This window comes from Mesoplodon densirostris, chromosome 4 (genome assembly GCF_025265405.1).
Source record: "Mesoplodon densirostris isolate mMesDen1 chromosome 4, mMesDen1 primary haplotype, whole genome shotgun sequence".
Taxonomy (NCBI): Eukaryota; Metazoa; Chordata; class Mammalia; order Artiodactyla; family Ziphiidae; genus Mesoplodon; species Mesoplodon densirostris.
This window is the reverse complement of record NC_082664.1, coordinates 128,853,060-128,867,964: the sequence shown is the minus strand read 5'-3', so window position 1 is coordinate 128,867,964 and position 14,905 is coordinate 128,853,060. Positions and strand designations below refer to the sequence as shown.

Genomic DNA, 14,905 nt, shown 5'->3' with positions numbered 1-14,905 from the left:
CCACTGGTACTTCTCCCTTCCAGGGTCCCCTTCTGGCACTTTCCCTAATCCTATTCTGAGGGGCTTTGCCCTGTTTCTCAGGGATATCTGTATTCTGTCAGAGAGCTCCTGGAGATCAGAAAGGCTTCATTCCAGACCTCAGCAAATGAGGCGATGCAGGGCATGACAGGCAGGACAGAGTGCAAAGGATGAGGGGCGAGAGCCTGATCCCTTCTGAGACCTCTGGGCCTCTCGGAGACTGAGCATTTACCAGCACTGAGTCCCATGGAAGCTCAATGTCAGGGCTTGGGAAAATGCTCACCTGTGAAGGCCCCAAGCTAAGTCACATTCCTAAAAATGCTGGCCAGGCAGCAGTGCCCAAGAATGGCCCAGTCCGGGTGACAAGCATCATCCCCATCCCAGTAAGTACAGAGCTGGCTGCAGGCCAAGGTGCAGGGTGCAGCCCGGGCTCCCCAGAGCCTCAACAAGCATCTGCTTACCACCAGCCTCATCTATGTGTGAAGTGGGGTGGGAGGCACTGATGAAGACGGCCTCCTCTGCCCTGGGGGAGATTTCAGTGCTACTAGGAAGGGACCCCTGAGCAGAAGAACCCTGGTTATTCCAAGGCCTAAAATCCTTTCAGAAAGGAAAGAAGCCTTTCACCCGTAATCAGATCAGGATTAAACACCTGGAAGGAATAAGGTGCTTTCTGAATGGGGAGTCAGGACCTGGCAGCTTCTGACCCCAGCTTACTGTGGTGTGTCCTTGCCAGGAAGCCCTTTAACTACTCCAAGCTTGTCACCTCCACACTCAGTCCAAACATGACTGTCCACTAAGGCCTCTGTGCAAAGGCCTCACCCTGAAAAAGGCCCCCATTCAGCTGGAGAGCCCCCTCTGGGATGGCTTCAGGGCCTCCCTCCCCTTCCCAGCTCCTACTCTCGGATGCGGGCCCTGCTCGGTAAAGCGTGAAGGAGGCCCCCCAGGGAAGCCGGAGGAGCGGGGGCCTTTGAATTATGGAGCAGCTTTCTTAGCCCCTCTCAGAAAGGCCCAGGTGCCCCAGCTAAATAATTCACCACCTCAGGAAGACCCAGTGGTTCCTGCCACAGCTGAAGTAGGTCAGGCATCGGCTTGGCCCTGGGTGGGGCGGTGGGTCTCAGAGCCGCTTCCCCACCAGCGCTAGGAGGGGCGGCAGGCTGGGAAGGCCTTGCTTGCTTGGCAAGTGCTTAGCTGGTCCAAATACTGCAGTGAGGCGAGGGGTTCAAGGCAGGAAAAGCATCAAGCCCCCTCCTCCCAAAGCCTCCCCCTAGATCCCAGATAACCCACCCACCTGCCACCCAGTTACCTCCAGGGCCAAGCGCCTGGCCAAGGCTTCTCCGCCCTCAAAGCACAGTTCTCTCTTCACATGCAGGTACCAGCTGGGGCTGCAAATGTCACCATGAGCCTTTAACAGCCAACACAGTCATCAGCAGAACACCTTAGATAGAAGTTGCCCAGTGCAGGCCTGGGATTCAGGAGGTGGGGGGGGGGGGGCGGGGAGTGAGGCAGGGAGTGGAGAGGGACACCAGGGTCCCCAAGGTGCAGGCGAGGAAGTGACCAGGGTTAGCCACTGCCACTTCAGCTTTGCTCAGAGCAAGGCTGGGAGGAAAGCTGGCAGGAGGGAGGCTCTAGGGCCTCTCCTGCCCTCCCTTTCTAGGCTGGCTTTGAGTCAGGCTTGGAAGGGCATGGGGGCTGGGGGTGGGGGCATAGATGTTAAAGACAAATAGCAAAGCCATCAGGTCAGTGCTGCAACCCTCCAGAAGGAGCTGGAAAGAACTTCAAACCACCATTTCACAGATGAGGAAACTGAGGCCCCAAATCACAAAAGGGAAGAGTCAGGGTCAGCTGCTGGCATCCTGACTGGGTCCAGGGCAGCCCAGGGTCTTAGCAGCATACCGTTTCCCTGACCTTCGTACTCATTTGCTCTGGCTCCCAGCAAAACCCATCTCAGGAATCAGAGCTGCAGCTGGGAGCCTACAGGGTGGGTGGTCTTAACCCTTTCCAGGCCAAACTGCTGGGTCCTCTGCTTCCCTCTAGCACAGCCTCACGTGACACACACCGAGGATACTACAGGCAGGAACCCAACCTCCCAAACCACAGTCCTTTTCTACTCAAGGGCCTGAAAAGGCCACAGGGTAAGGGCAGCCAGATGACACCATCCAGAGAAAATGAAGGTCCCATTTAGGTGCTTACTCTGGGTGCAGGGAATCTCCGCCCCCATCCTCAGAACAGAAAACAAAGAATGAGTTAAACCCAGGCGGCTCCGCTGCACGGCCCTTGGCAGGTCACTTCCTCTCCAGCCTCAAGTCACACAAAAGAGGGCAGGAGAGAGAGGCCACGTGAACTCTGAGGCCCGGGCCCACTTTGCCTCCTTCCCCCTTTAACTCTCAACACCTGTCCTCTAGCTGTGCCCTCCCGACGGCAACCTACAGCCCAAGGAAGCAAAGGTCGGAGAGCAGTTACTTTGGATGATTTTTTATTTTGCATTTCATATATTATCCAGTTTCACATTCTCACAGGATCAGCAATTACAACAGCCTCCTCGTCTCCCAAGTCTGAAAACGGCAAGACAGCCACAGCTGCGGCCAAAGGCAATGCACTGATGTGCACACGAAACAAAAAATTGCACAATTTTTCCTTCATTTTTCTTAAACTAACGGCTGACGCTAAGGCTCACTGCTGGAGAACGGAAACCCTTTTCTTCTTCATGCCTCAAACTAAAATGTTAAACTTATCTGACAGGGCGGACAAGGTCTCTTCAATAATTAATTGCACACACACACGAAAAATCCTTCATGTTGCATAAATATTTTGTTACACAGGGTACAAAAATACTTTCACTTTTTGGTTGGTTTTGAAGTTTGGAAACCATGAGGAACCATGGCAGGGGTGGGGTGCGCCGCAGAGAGGTAAGCGAAACTGGGCAGAGAAAGGGTTTTCTCAATGGCTGTTGGCTCCTCTGAGGGGGAGGAAGCAGAGGACCCCAACTTGAAATGACCAAGAAAACGCTCGGTCTTGGCTGGGTGGTCCTTCCTGTTCAGCCTGGAAGTGTGTGGGGTGGTGGAGGCCGCCAGCCGCAGGGCGGAACTGGCTGCAGGGCTTGGTCCTCACTGAAGCAGGGTGGGTGCAGGGGAGGCGGGTGTGGGGAGAGGGACCAGGAATGATGCACCATTAGTGGCCAGGACTTGTTGCTATGGTGACACAATGTGAGAACAAACTGTACACTCACATATATACAAGTTTACGTGTCTTAATTCATGCCAGGAAAACATGCAAAATTAAACGCCTCATTTCTTTGAGGTGGGGCTACGGAAGCAAATTTGGACTGCAGGTCAGGCCTTGCTCAGTCCCAGTGAGACCTCCGAGCTGGGTCTGGGTGTCCCAGTGAGAAGGCCCCTGAATCCTGCTGTGAGGCCTTGGAGCAGGGCTTTGGGGCAGGACAGGGCTGAGGAAAAGGAGAGAAAGGAAACAGAGTCCACTGAGTCAGGCTTAAAATTCACAGTCTTTGGAGGGAAACAGCAGCTCTGCACGGGCCACCTGAGGGCAGTGGAAGCTCAGGGTGGCTCCCTCCCCAGTGAGGCGGGCGGGGGCTTCGAGCTGTGGTGACCAGACCTAGAGGGAGGGGAAAGAGGTGGCCATGAGCAGATGCATGGGACTGGAGCTGAACCCAGGGCCTCCCCTTGCGGGGAGGCTGCAAGATAGGGGGTGGGGGGCAGGGTGGGAGGAGAGGGGAAAACCAGCCAGAGTGCCCCAGGCGCAAGCTCAGGTTGGGGTAGCACCAGCGAGCTCCTGGACTCAGGCAGAGGAACCACAGCCCTGCAGGGAGCCAGGCTCTAAGACACTTTCCATCCCAGGCCTCTGAGCCAGCACTTACTGAAGAACTAACAGAACTGACGATATTTCCATCCTTGCTGGGTGGTATCAGAGGAAGGGTACCAGCGCACCTGCAAGAGAAGCCAACGTCAGGAGCTAGCTGTGCAGTCCCTTCACTTGATGGGGGAGCCTGGGAAACACGGCCTTCAGTGCCCCTGTCGGAGTCCTGGTTCTGTCACTGACGGCGGAGGTAGGGCCAGTTACTCACCTCTGGGCATCAGTTTCTTCATCCTGAAAATGGGAGAGCGCCACCTGACCTGCCTCCTCTGCAGGACAGAGGTTCAAATGAGAGAAGGGTTACGAAGGCGTTCACGCTCCACTGAGCCCGACTGTACCGGGTGGAGTGCTGGCAGCCGCGGACACCGGCCCAGCAGTCTGCCCTTCCCCCTTAACCGGGAGAGTGCGGAATTCCTAACATCAGGAGAATGCACCTAACACATTTTTGCTCAACTTCTTTGAGTCTCAGTGTCCTCAACAGCTACAGGATAGAGATGATTAAAAGTCACAGGGTATCCACGAGGATCAGATAAGACAGAATGTAAAAACACATTAGAAACCAAAGTCAGTGTGGTCTCCAAGGGGCAGGACTCCCAGAAGTTGGTCCTGTCCTTGCAGGATCCAAGGAAGTCACAGGCAAGACCCAGCTGATGCTCCCCGCCCCCGCCGCTGCCCCCTCCGCTGCCCCGTTTCAGCTTCTCCACCACCCCCACCCCCGTTCCCTTCATTACAAGCCTCCTAACTTGAGAGATCTGTAACCTACCAGCTGAGCCCTCTAGTAGGGGCCTGGCAGCTACCTCAACCCTGGTACTTGCTAGAAGGCCCCACAGAGCAATGGCCCCAAAGCAGGATTCCCAGAGACAGGCCAGGAAATGACATGCACTCCATTCCCCATGGGCCAGTCTTCCGGACGGTGAGCCATGCTGGGTGCCAAGCCAGGCCGCCTGCCCTGGTTACAGACAGCACGTCCGCCCGGGCCTGACCCGTGGCCACCTGGGAGGGGTGGCGGCAGGGCATCACAGGGCCCCGAGTGAGGGGGTGGGAAGAGAACTCAGAGATGGGAGCCGGGGTTCTCTTAGGAAAGAAAGGGATGGCACAGGAGAGCCGATGAGGAAACCAAGTAGCAGCTGGGCATACAGACAACCCTCTTGACGCTCCAGCAGTGAGACCCAGTTACCCACTTGGCTGCCAGAAATCCCTGCCTCTGTAAGTAGCGAAGATATCGAGCAACGCCAGGCTATCTGGTGGCTGATGAAAGCTTCCTGAGAACTTGCTCCTGTGCCCCCTCCAAATTCTAGGTGCTGTTTTGTACAGCGCAGGACTCTGACCACCCCGTGTTCAGCAGGAAGTCGGCAGCTGGTTACTCTGAGATGCCAGGACACTTGGCACATAGCAGGACCAGGGCCTAGGCCACCTGACCAATGTCGGGATGGCCCCTGGGCTCCAAGGATGTGGCACTGCTGTCACCGGCACACAGTTGACCCCGGGCTGCCAGGACCACCTTCATTAAGCCCCACACCACACAGAAAGGGTCAAGAGCCTCTTTGAGCCATCCAGCCTCAGAGGCCACCTTATTTTCTCTCATGTCTTCTAAACATCTGGAAGCAGTTCCCTCCCTTCCTGGCTGACAGCTGAGTGGGAGGAAGCCTCTCCTCCCCTTTGCCGAGCCGTGGGCTGCCCTCTCAGCTGCAAGCCCGGCTGGACACCAGAGCTCATTCCCTAAGAGAGGGACAATGAGGAAACCAGCACCGCTGCCACCGGACAAGGCTGCGGCCGGTCCAGCTCAGGGAAGCCTTAGTGGACCCTGACCACCGCACTTCACCCAGCCTCCAGATGGAGCAGCCCCACGGCAAGGAAGCACCTGACAGGCTGGGTGCCCTGCAGGGCTGGACAAGGGGAGAGCGTCGGACGAGAGTGGGAGGGACCCTGGAGGCCTCCGACCTGCCCTCTTCCAACACTGGCTGCTTAGGGGCCCCCACAACAAGCCTGCTCCATCCAGCCCCACCCTCTCCACTAGGTGCTGCGGCTTGGGCTCCAGAGCAGCAGCTTTCCCTCCAGCCTGAGATGAGCCACCGCCTTCTTGGGGAGGAAGTAGGGGAAAGCCCTAATTTCTGAGCTCGGGATGGTCATGCAACCCAACTAGACAGAACGTACTTGGAGGGCTACATTTCCACTCTCCTCAGATGCCTGGGACAGGCCAGTGGTCCAGGTTCTCTAAAGAAGCATGGTCTCTTCCTGCCCTAGCTCAGAACAAGACCCCAGGCCCAGGGATCACAGCCAGCACAGCAGGGAGCAAGTGGCCAGTCCCCTGTCAGGGCCTCCACTTGTTCACAGGGGGGTTGGGGGTCCTAAGAGGCTACCCCACAGGGACAGCCCATGGGCATCTAGAATGGCTACAGCTCCAAGAGGGGCAGCACCCAAACAAAGGAGTGGGGGGCACACGGTCCTCTCTCAGACCCTCAGACTGACTGAGAAGATACACCAAAAAGTGGGCAAAGGGATGAACCCACACAAGAAGAAATAGAAACAGCCAACAAATAAGGGAGCCTCACTCATCACAAAGTCAAAACAATACAATTAACTCACACTGGCAAGTCTAGACTCTGACCTTGCAATAGTTCTAGGAATTTATGATAAGGAAAGCAAGCAGGACAGGTGCCCAGAGAGGTGTGAACAAGGGCATCCATGGCAGCACAGCCTAACAGAGCAAAAGAAAATTGTGTAAACAACCTCACTGCCATCTACAGGGAGGTAGACACACTTATACATTGGTAGGCTAGCCAGGCATCCAGAATGTAGACCTATACTTACTGACATGGAAGCATGTCCTAATATTTAAGTTTTAAAAAGATTAAATGTGTAATTTTTGTAAAAGGTTCATACCCATGGATTTACTTATACACCTGTGTCCAACTACCTACCAAGTCTAAGGACTAAACGTAGTGATATTTTGGGGAGCAGGATGATAAGCAAAGGCAAAAAAGAGAAAAAACCCTGTCTTTTTCTTCCCATGAATGCACACCTCTAATAGCTAATGTTTATGAAGCACCTGGCATGTGCCAGATGCTGGTCTAAGTAGTTTTCATACACTAAGTTCATTTAATCCTCAGAAAAGCCCTATAAAGTTGATGTTATTATCATTTCCATTAAACAGATAAGAAAATAAAGGCAGGGGAATGCGTGTAACTTTAAGGTCATCAGTAAGTGGCTGAGCCAGTGTAAGCGGGGGCAAAGGGCTGCACTGAAAGACCCCCATACCCTCAGGTCGAAGTGGAAAAAGAAGTCCAAACTGGGAGGACCCTGGGGTGCAAGGGGACATGCAGAATCCCTGCTTTTAGGCCACCATCTTCATGTACCAGACCCCAGTGTGCCCCTGCCACCCTTACCCTCTGAAAGGAGAAGATTCTATCAAGAGGATCAGAAGGTCCAGCAAGACAGTCTTGTGCCGAGATAGAGCAGGACTGAACCATCTCCAAGCCCCTTTCTTCCTACAGGTCTCATCCCTGCAGCCACATGAGGATGCCTCGCTCAGGCCGAGCTACTGGCAAAGGGCATGAGGTCAGGATGTATACGGTGGGGTACAGAAAGGAAGGACCGGTTTTCATCCCCTTTTGTCTATCAGCTGCTGCCTTCTCTCCAAGTCACCTCCTTGCCCCCAGGCGCAGAAAAACGCAGCTACTGGTCCTCTGGGTTCAGAATAATCTCCTGGGCTTCCCTGGTGGCGCAGTGGTTGAGAGTCCGCCTGCCGATGCAGGGGACACGGGTTCGTGCCCCAGTCCGGAAGGATCCCACATGCCGCGGAGCGGCTGGGCCCGTGAGCCGTGGCCGCTGAGCCTGCGCGTCCGGAGCCTGCGCTCCGCAACGGGAGAGGCCGCAACAGTGAGAGGCCCGCGTACCGCAAAAAAAAAAAAGAATAACTTCCTGAGGATCACCAGGGTCCACCTCCTTCATTTAGGCATTTTCAGCCTCCACCTGGGGCAGTACTATCGGGGGCATGGAGGGGGCTCTTGGAAGGAAAAGAGAAAGTGATACTACTTCGAAAATGCTTTCATGCCTATTACTACATTTGGTCCTAACAGTGTGTTTTACTATCGAGGAAACAACTATCCAGAGAACTCAAGTAGCAGGACAGAACTAGTCACCACCTGATCCAATCGCTTGTCATCGGGCTGCCTCCCGAAAAGGGTCACTATCCTTTGAGGGGGCCTGCATTCCCTTCCCAGGGAGACCAGAAGACAGGAACTCAGGCACAGTGAGGCCTCCAGCCTCAGAGAGGACCTGGAGGGAACTAGACAATAATGACATTAAATAATAAGCATGTAGGGCTCCCTCTATGCTAATAAGCTACCAACCACCCTCTAAAGTAGCTACGACGATCATCATACCACAAGGAAATCGAGACACAGAGAGATCAAGGAACTTGTCCAAGGTCACACAGGGGTTGAAAGAGAGCCAGGACTTGGACCAAGGTAGCTGGACTGGAGTTGGACAGCCACAGGGCGTGGGGAGGGAGGGAGGAAGCTGGAAAGGAAGACAAGAGGAGGGCACACAGTCCCATGTACGAAGCTTAGGGGCCCACAGCAGCACACCCCTCCCAGCCGGCTGGGGGGCCGCCCCCAAAAGGGCAGAGACATCGCTCCTGAATAATCTGACATCCTAACTCCCTGGCTCCCAACCTCCGCCTCACACTGTCACGGCCTAGCGTCTCAGAGCAGACGGGGTAGAACCTCTCCATCCGATCTGGTCCTGCCCTCTCATTTTACAGATGGGGACAACACGGAGGCCCAGAGGTGAAGTCACGTGCTGAAGGTCAGGTGGCACAGCTGGGATCAGAGGACTCACAGGGCCCCTGCAGTTAAACTCCCCTCTTGGCGGGGAGCACCAGCTGCCTTCCACACTCCGCCGGGTCACAGAGGACTGCCTTCACTCACCACAGAACTGGTCTGCGGTTAAGTCCCCCAAATGCTGCCCTAGAGAGGAAGAGCCTCGCCGCCTCCCTACGCCGATCAATTTTCCAGCTGTCTGTGGTGTGCCGCCGGGTGAGTGCCAAGCGGAACCACGCGGCTGCCCTCGGTACAAGCCAAGTTGCCGTGGCCGGGGGAACGCCTTGCGAGGGTGGCAGTCAGGGAATCTGAACCTTCCACCTTGGAACTGGGTGAACCCAGGTCACTAAGCCCTTCAGAGGGATGGACACGCATTTGACCCTCCCACTGGCAGAGCTGCCCACTCTTCCTGCCTCAGCTTCTAGTTTCTGGGAACTCTCCCTCCTGGCTTCTCACACCCTTTAACTCCTCGTCCCCTTCTACTGCCCCAGCCAGGAGACCTCCGTTCTCTCCCTCTCAGCAGCCAGGTCGCTCTTCATGAGCCTCAGCTCTTGGTCACTTCACTGACGAGAGGCCCAGGTGGGCTCGCCGCTCACCGCGGCCCTCCCGCGCTGCCCCGGCGGTGCCCTGTCACTGCTGCGCAGAGGCCTGGCTGTAATCTGCGAGGTGCTTGTGCCCCTCTCGGGCACCTGGCGTGGCATTCGGCAAGCACAGAGCCCTCCCAGCCCAGCCGTGCCCTCTCCACCTCTCCCCTAGAAGCGCTGGCTGCATCTTTCCCGCCCCAGCCCAGGTCACAATGCAGGGTGCCCACGTTCCCTGAACAAAAGAGCAAACACTCACTGGGCACCCCGGATGTAACAGGTACAATTCTAGCCCCTCACACGGCTTAACATTTAATTCTCACAACAACCTGAGGCAGATACTACTATTCTTATCTTTCCAGATGAGTGAAGAAGAACAACCCAGACACAGAAACCTTTCAGAGCTTTCTGAAGTTCACAAAGACAGGAGGAAGCAGAGGCAGGCGGCCTGGCTCCGGTGACCACACTCAGGTCTGTCACCACAGGCAGAATCGGCACAGCCTGCCCGCGCGAGTCCAGGGGGCAGCGGACCCACGGTGGGTCTCTCACACTTCGCATTTGCAGTGTATCCTCGCTGCGGCCTCACAGCTTATCCTCTCCTTCCCCTCTGTGGGACCCCAAACCACAAAGGTACTGTTGTTACAAGACGGCAGTTCTGCAGCAGCTCTGGGGACCTGGGTGGCCCGTGGCCGGGTAGGAATGAAGCCTGGCCAACTCAGAGCCTTTGTTCTCCCCTTTCGTACTTCTCCCCCCGACAGGCTTACCTGAGCATGTAGGGCGGCAGCGGCAGCAGCAGTGGCGGCTGGGTAGGTAAACGCAGCATGTGAGATGGCTGGGGTCAGCTCTGTGGTGTACAGAGGGTAGGGGGCCCAGGCCTCTGGGGATGCGGGGATCAGAGCGGCCCCCATCAGGTCATCTGCGACGGGAGACAACAGCCCCCCTTGTCAGAACGTGGGTCCCCCTTTGCGCCACCCCATTCCAAACAGAGAAGGGGACCCAGCACTATCACTGAGCATAAGCTCCCTTCTCAGGCTCCCCTGAAGGATCCCGAGACTGGGAAAGAAGCCATGGTAACTTGGCCAGGCTTGGTGAGCATCCTGTCTGCTTCAAGAAGCCCTCAGATGGGTCTCTGCTCATCCCAACCAAGAGGGGGCTTCAGGGAAGCTGGGCGACACCGACAGCTCAGAAGCTCAGTCTGAGGTCCAGCAAAGGCTGCAGGGGAGGAAGGAAGCATGGGACCCACAGGGATGGGTAATGGTGGATGCAAGAAGCTCCTGGAAAAGGGGCAGGCAGGCAGGACTGATGCCCTCAGTGATGCCCTCTGCACGCAACTCCATCCACGAGGGCCCCCCAGCTCTGCCAGGTAAAGGGCAGCAGATGGCCACTCTGAGTGCCACTCACAGGGGTCTCGTGCGATGAAGTGTGCTCCTAGGGCGGGGTGAGCGTTGGTGGGATTTGGTGTAGCCATTAGCTTGTTCTTGGCCATCTTGGTGTTGGCTTTGGCAAACTCTAGCCTCAGGGTCTGAGGGTTCTCAGGATCAAAGCGAATACCCTACGTGAGAAGGAAAGGAAGGGAAAGGTGTTACACTGTAGGACCCAGCCTGTCCACTGCAGTGGGGACGGAAGGGCCCTAGAAATGATTCAGCCTGAAAGACTCGCCCACACGGGGGCCAAGACAGAGGACACACTGCTCGGGTCTTGTGAGTAGTGACGTGTGGCACAGACAGTGCAGCCAGAGACTCTGCCCCAGGATGCTGGGGAAGGTACATCTGTGGGCCCTTTCCTTGGGCGTGGAGTGGGGGAAGGTTTGCAGAAGACAGAACAGGAATACCCATTGCCTAGAAGTCTGTGGGTCAGAGAAAGGCCTGTTCTCTGTCTACTCACGTTCAATGCATTCTTGGCCGCTTCTGCTCCTGCCCGGCTGTCAAAGATCACAAAACCAACAGGCTAGTAGGAAAAAGAGAGAAACCCTTGCATCTCTCCCAACACTCCATCTCCCCTTCAAGCATACAAAACAAAACAACAAAGAACAAAAAAAATATATAATTCTTGTCCATATCCTCCCTATGTTCAGCTAGAACACAGGGAGGATATGGACAAGAATTATATATTTATATAATTATATATGGACAAGAATTATATATTTTTGGTTTGGGGCACTAAAACTCTCTCATCCAGGTACCACATTCTGGGAAACGATGCCAATACAGCTTTATTCCACTGCATTAAACATCACCCTTTCAGTAAAAGTCTTTTTTTTTAATGTATGCAGGTAATTAAGAGTAAGTTCTAGTGTTTTCCCCAGCACGAAAGGGGACACTAATGTATCAAGGGCATGGAAAGGCTTCAGGTTCAATCAAGGGGCAACAGGTTTTTTTTTAATATATATATATAAATTTATTTATTTTATTTATTTATTTTTGGCTGCGTTGGGTCTTCGTTGCTGCGCACGGGCTTCCTCTAGTTGTGGCGAGCGGGGGCTACTCTTCGTTGCGGTGCACGGGCTTCTCATTGCGGTGGCTTCTCTTGTTGTGGAGCACGGGCTCTAGGCACACGGGGTTCAGTAGTTGTGTCACACGGGCTCTAGAGTGCAGGCTCAGTAGTTTTGGCCCACGGGATTAGTTGTCCCGTGGCATGTGGGATCTTCCCGGACCAGGGCTCCAACCCATGTCCCCAGCACTGGCAAGAGGATTCTTAACTACTGCGCCACCAGGGAAGTCCCATAAACTTGTTGCCCCGGGCTTCCCTGGTGGTGCAGTGGTGAAGAATCCGCTTGCCAATGCAGGGGACACAGGTTCGAGCCCTGGTCCGGGAAGATCCCACATGCCGCGGAGCAACTAAGCCCGTGCACCACAACTACTGAGCCTGTGCTCTAGAGCCCGCAAGCCACAACTACTGAGCCCGTGTGCCACAACTACTGAGCCCGCATGCCTAGAGCCCGTGCTCCACAACAAGAGAAGCCACCGCAATGAGAAGCCTGTGCACCGCAACGAAGAGTAGCCCCCGCTCACCGCAACTAGAGAAAGCCCAGGCACAGCAACGAAGACCCAATGCAGCCTGCCTATCTATCTATCTATCTATTTATTTATTTATTTAAAAGGGCGGGGCACGGGTTGGGAACAACAGGTTTAAAACTTCTCCAACTTCATTTTGCCAAGGCTCAGTCCAGTCCCCAAATGGCTCCTGAAGGCTCTGAGCCTGGGACTCCTGGCATCAGGAACCAGAGCACAGCCACAACCTCTATGGTCCTCAGCCTCTGGGTCCCACTGTGGCTTCTCAAGGGCCAGAGAGGGAGGACCAGGAGCTGACTGGTAAGAAGAGGGGACCTATGGAGGCTACTCTTTTGTCAGCCCAGGACAGGATAGGGGTGACAGGGGGCAGGTCTCAGGTGCCAGATGCCTCAAGACTAAGGAAAAGAGAACAGGCTCAGTTCCAATTTCAGCAGTCGGTCTGGGCTGGGAGGAAGAAAAACCTTGGAGGGCTTCCCTGGTGGCGCAGTGGTTGAGAGTCCGCCTGCCAACGCAGGGGACACGGGTTCGTGCCCCGGTCTGGGAAGATCTCACACGCCGCGGAGCGGCTGGCCCGTGAGACATGGCCACTGAGCCTCCGCGTCCGGAGCCTGTGCTCCGCAACAGGAGAGGCCACAACAGTGAGAGGCCCGCGTACCGCAAAAAAAAAAAAAAAAAGAAAAAGAAAAACCTTGGAGAGAAATTACCTGTCTCGATGTGAGCTTGATCAGGGACCCTTCATACCCCTGCAGAGAGAGGTGGTCATTAACAGGAAGGTCGGAAGCCTCTGTTGTGCTACCCTGGCCAACCCCCCAGCCCTGCCTTTCCCCAGCTCACACTCTTCTCCCCCCAAAGATGACCCACTCTGATCTCACCACCGCTGAGTGCCCTCAGTCTTTGTGTCCCGTATCACACGGCCTAGCACATGGGATGGCCATCATGCGGTAGCATTCATCATTTCATGTGGAAACTCCCCTTTGCTCCCCTAGCCTGTCATCTGGAAGCACAGACCTCACCTTTTTAAGTTTTCTTATCTGCAAATTGAAAACGCTATGCTGAATCTCAAAGATTCCTTATACGGCAAAGTCTACTGAGATTCTACTGTCTCCACTATACAGATGAGAAATCGGAGGATCAGAAAGGCTAAGCAATTGACAGAAAGCAACATATGAGTTAGCAGAACCGGGACAGAGAACCAGGTCTGCCATCACATTTCTAGTTTTCCTGCTGCCCAATCCAGGTCTGCTATTCATTCCTGATGCTTCTCCTCCATCCTAGGCTCTGCCCATGGGTGGCTGGGTCCAGACTCACCTTGAACGGCCTGAAGAGCAGGTAGAGTTCTCTGGGTTTAATATCCACAGGGAGCCCACTGACGAACAGTGTCCGGACCTGGGGAAGAGACCACAGTGGTCAGGGCCAGGCCGACAGAAGAACAAGGATGATGGCTCTTCCTTCAGGAAGGAACTGGAATCCTTCCAGGGCTGAAGGGAGAATTCAGGATTTCCTGAGCCTGAGGCTCATTTGGAGGCTGAGGCAAATGAGCACCCAGTTTCACAGCATTTAACTTTTCAAAACCCTTTCCTGGGGCTTCCCTGCTGGTGCAGTGGTTGAAAGTCCGCCTGCCGATGCAGGGGACATGGGTTCATGCCCCGGTCTGGGAAGATCCCACATGCCGCGGAGCGGCTGGGTCCGTGAGCCATGGCCGCTGAGCCTGCGTGTCCGGAGCCTGTGCTCCGCAATGGGAGAGGCCACAACAGTGAGAGGCCTGCGTACCGCAAAAAAAAAAAAAAAAAAACAAAACCCTTTCTGGACCCCTTCCTTTCTCTGCAGGTGTCACATCAAGCACTAGCTGAGCACTTCTGCGCAGACTGTCTGTTGCCAAACAGCCTCAAGGAGAGAGTCCTGTTTAACAAGACAGATGAAGGACCCCTTTGAGACTTGAAGAAAGCTATGGTGTCTTACCTCCAAAAAATGCACAAGTAGAAACGTATATATATTTCAGAATATTCCCATGGACTCCTGGTAGAAAGGCTCCGTCTGGTCTAGCGGGGAGGCAAAGATGTAAACTCTGTGCCTTGGAGCAATTTCATCAGAGGGCCCAGCACTTTCACATCCATCTCCTCCTGCTTCCCACGCTAGATGTAGGCTCTTCAGTGGCCGGCAATGTATTATATTCTTGCTTCTCTGCCCAGCTCTTGGCATGGTGCTGGTACTAAATGTTTACTGAATAAGGGACTTGGGGAAGGAGTCAGAGATGGAACAATGGTGCTGGGTTTTGAAGAATGTGTAGGATCTTGCCAACTTCAAGTGAGGCAGAGGATGGTGTAAGTTATGAGCCTTGCCCTCAACAAAGTTACAAGTTGGCACTGAAGCCAGGTCTAGACACCAGGTGTCCATCCTGTGACTCCTGCCAAACCCGACCTCCCAAACAGTGGGTGAGGTCCAGGAGAGGGCTGGCGGGAACACTTCCCTAATTCACCACTGCTGGTTAAATGCTGCTGGCCTCCAATGCTCAACTAGTGAGGCCAGATCAGCCAATAATTATAATGGGAGAAAGAGGATTTTCCATAGTGTAGATCCATTAAAAATACATCTTGAAACTGTGCTT

At 54.7% G+C, this 14,905-nt stretch overlaps 1 protein-coding gene across 2 annotated transcripts in view; it reads right to left on the bottom strand.

The window, feature by feature from the left end:
• Nucleotides 1-2,487: 2,487 nt before the first annotated feature.
• RBPMS2 (RNA binding protein, mRNA processing factor 2) overlaps nucleotides 2,488-14,905 on the bottom strand; it is a 28,259-nt gene continuing 15,841 nt past the window's right edge. The window contains exons 3-9 of one of the 2 annotated variants that reach the window (XM_060095249.1): nucleotides 13,609-13,686; nucleotides 13,005-13,043; nucleotides 11,174-11,236; nucleotides 10,691-10,841; nucleotides 10,054-10,205; nucleotides 3,890-3,959; nucleotides 2,488-3,627 (exon numbers count right to left, since the gene is read on the bottom strand). In XM_060095249.1, coding sequence (XP_059951232.1) covers nucleotides 3,897-3,959; nucleotides 10,054-10,205; nucleotides 10,691-10,841; nucleotides 11,174-11,236; nucleotides 13,005-13,043; nucleotides 13,609-13,686 — 546 coding nt within the window. In that variant the 3' untranslated portion in view covers nucleotides 2,488-3,627; nucleotides 3,890-3,896. The remainder of the gene's footprint in view (nucleotides 3,628-3,889; nucleotides 3,960-10,053; nucleotides 10,206-10,690; nucleotides 10,842-11,173; nucleotides 11,237-13,004; nucleotides 13,044-13,608; nucleotides 13,687-14,905) is intronic. The other variant, XM_060095250.1, reaches the window with a different exon arrangement.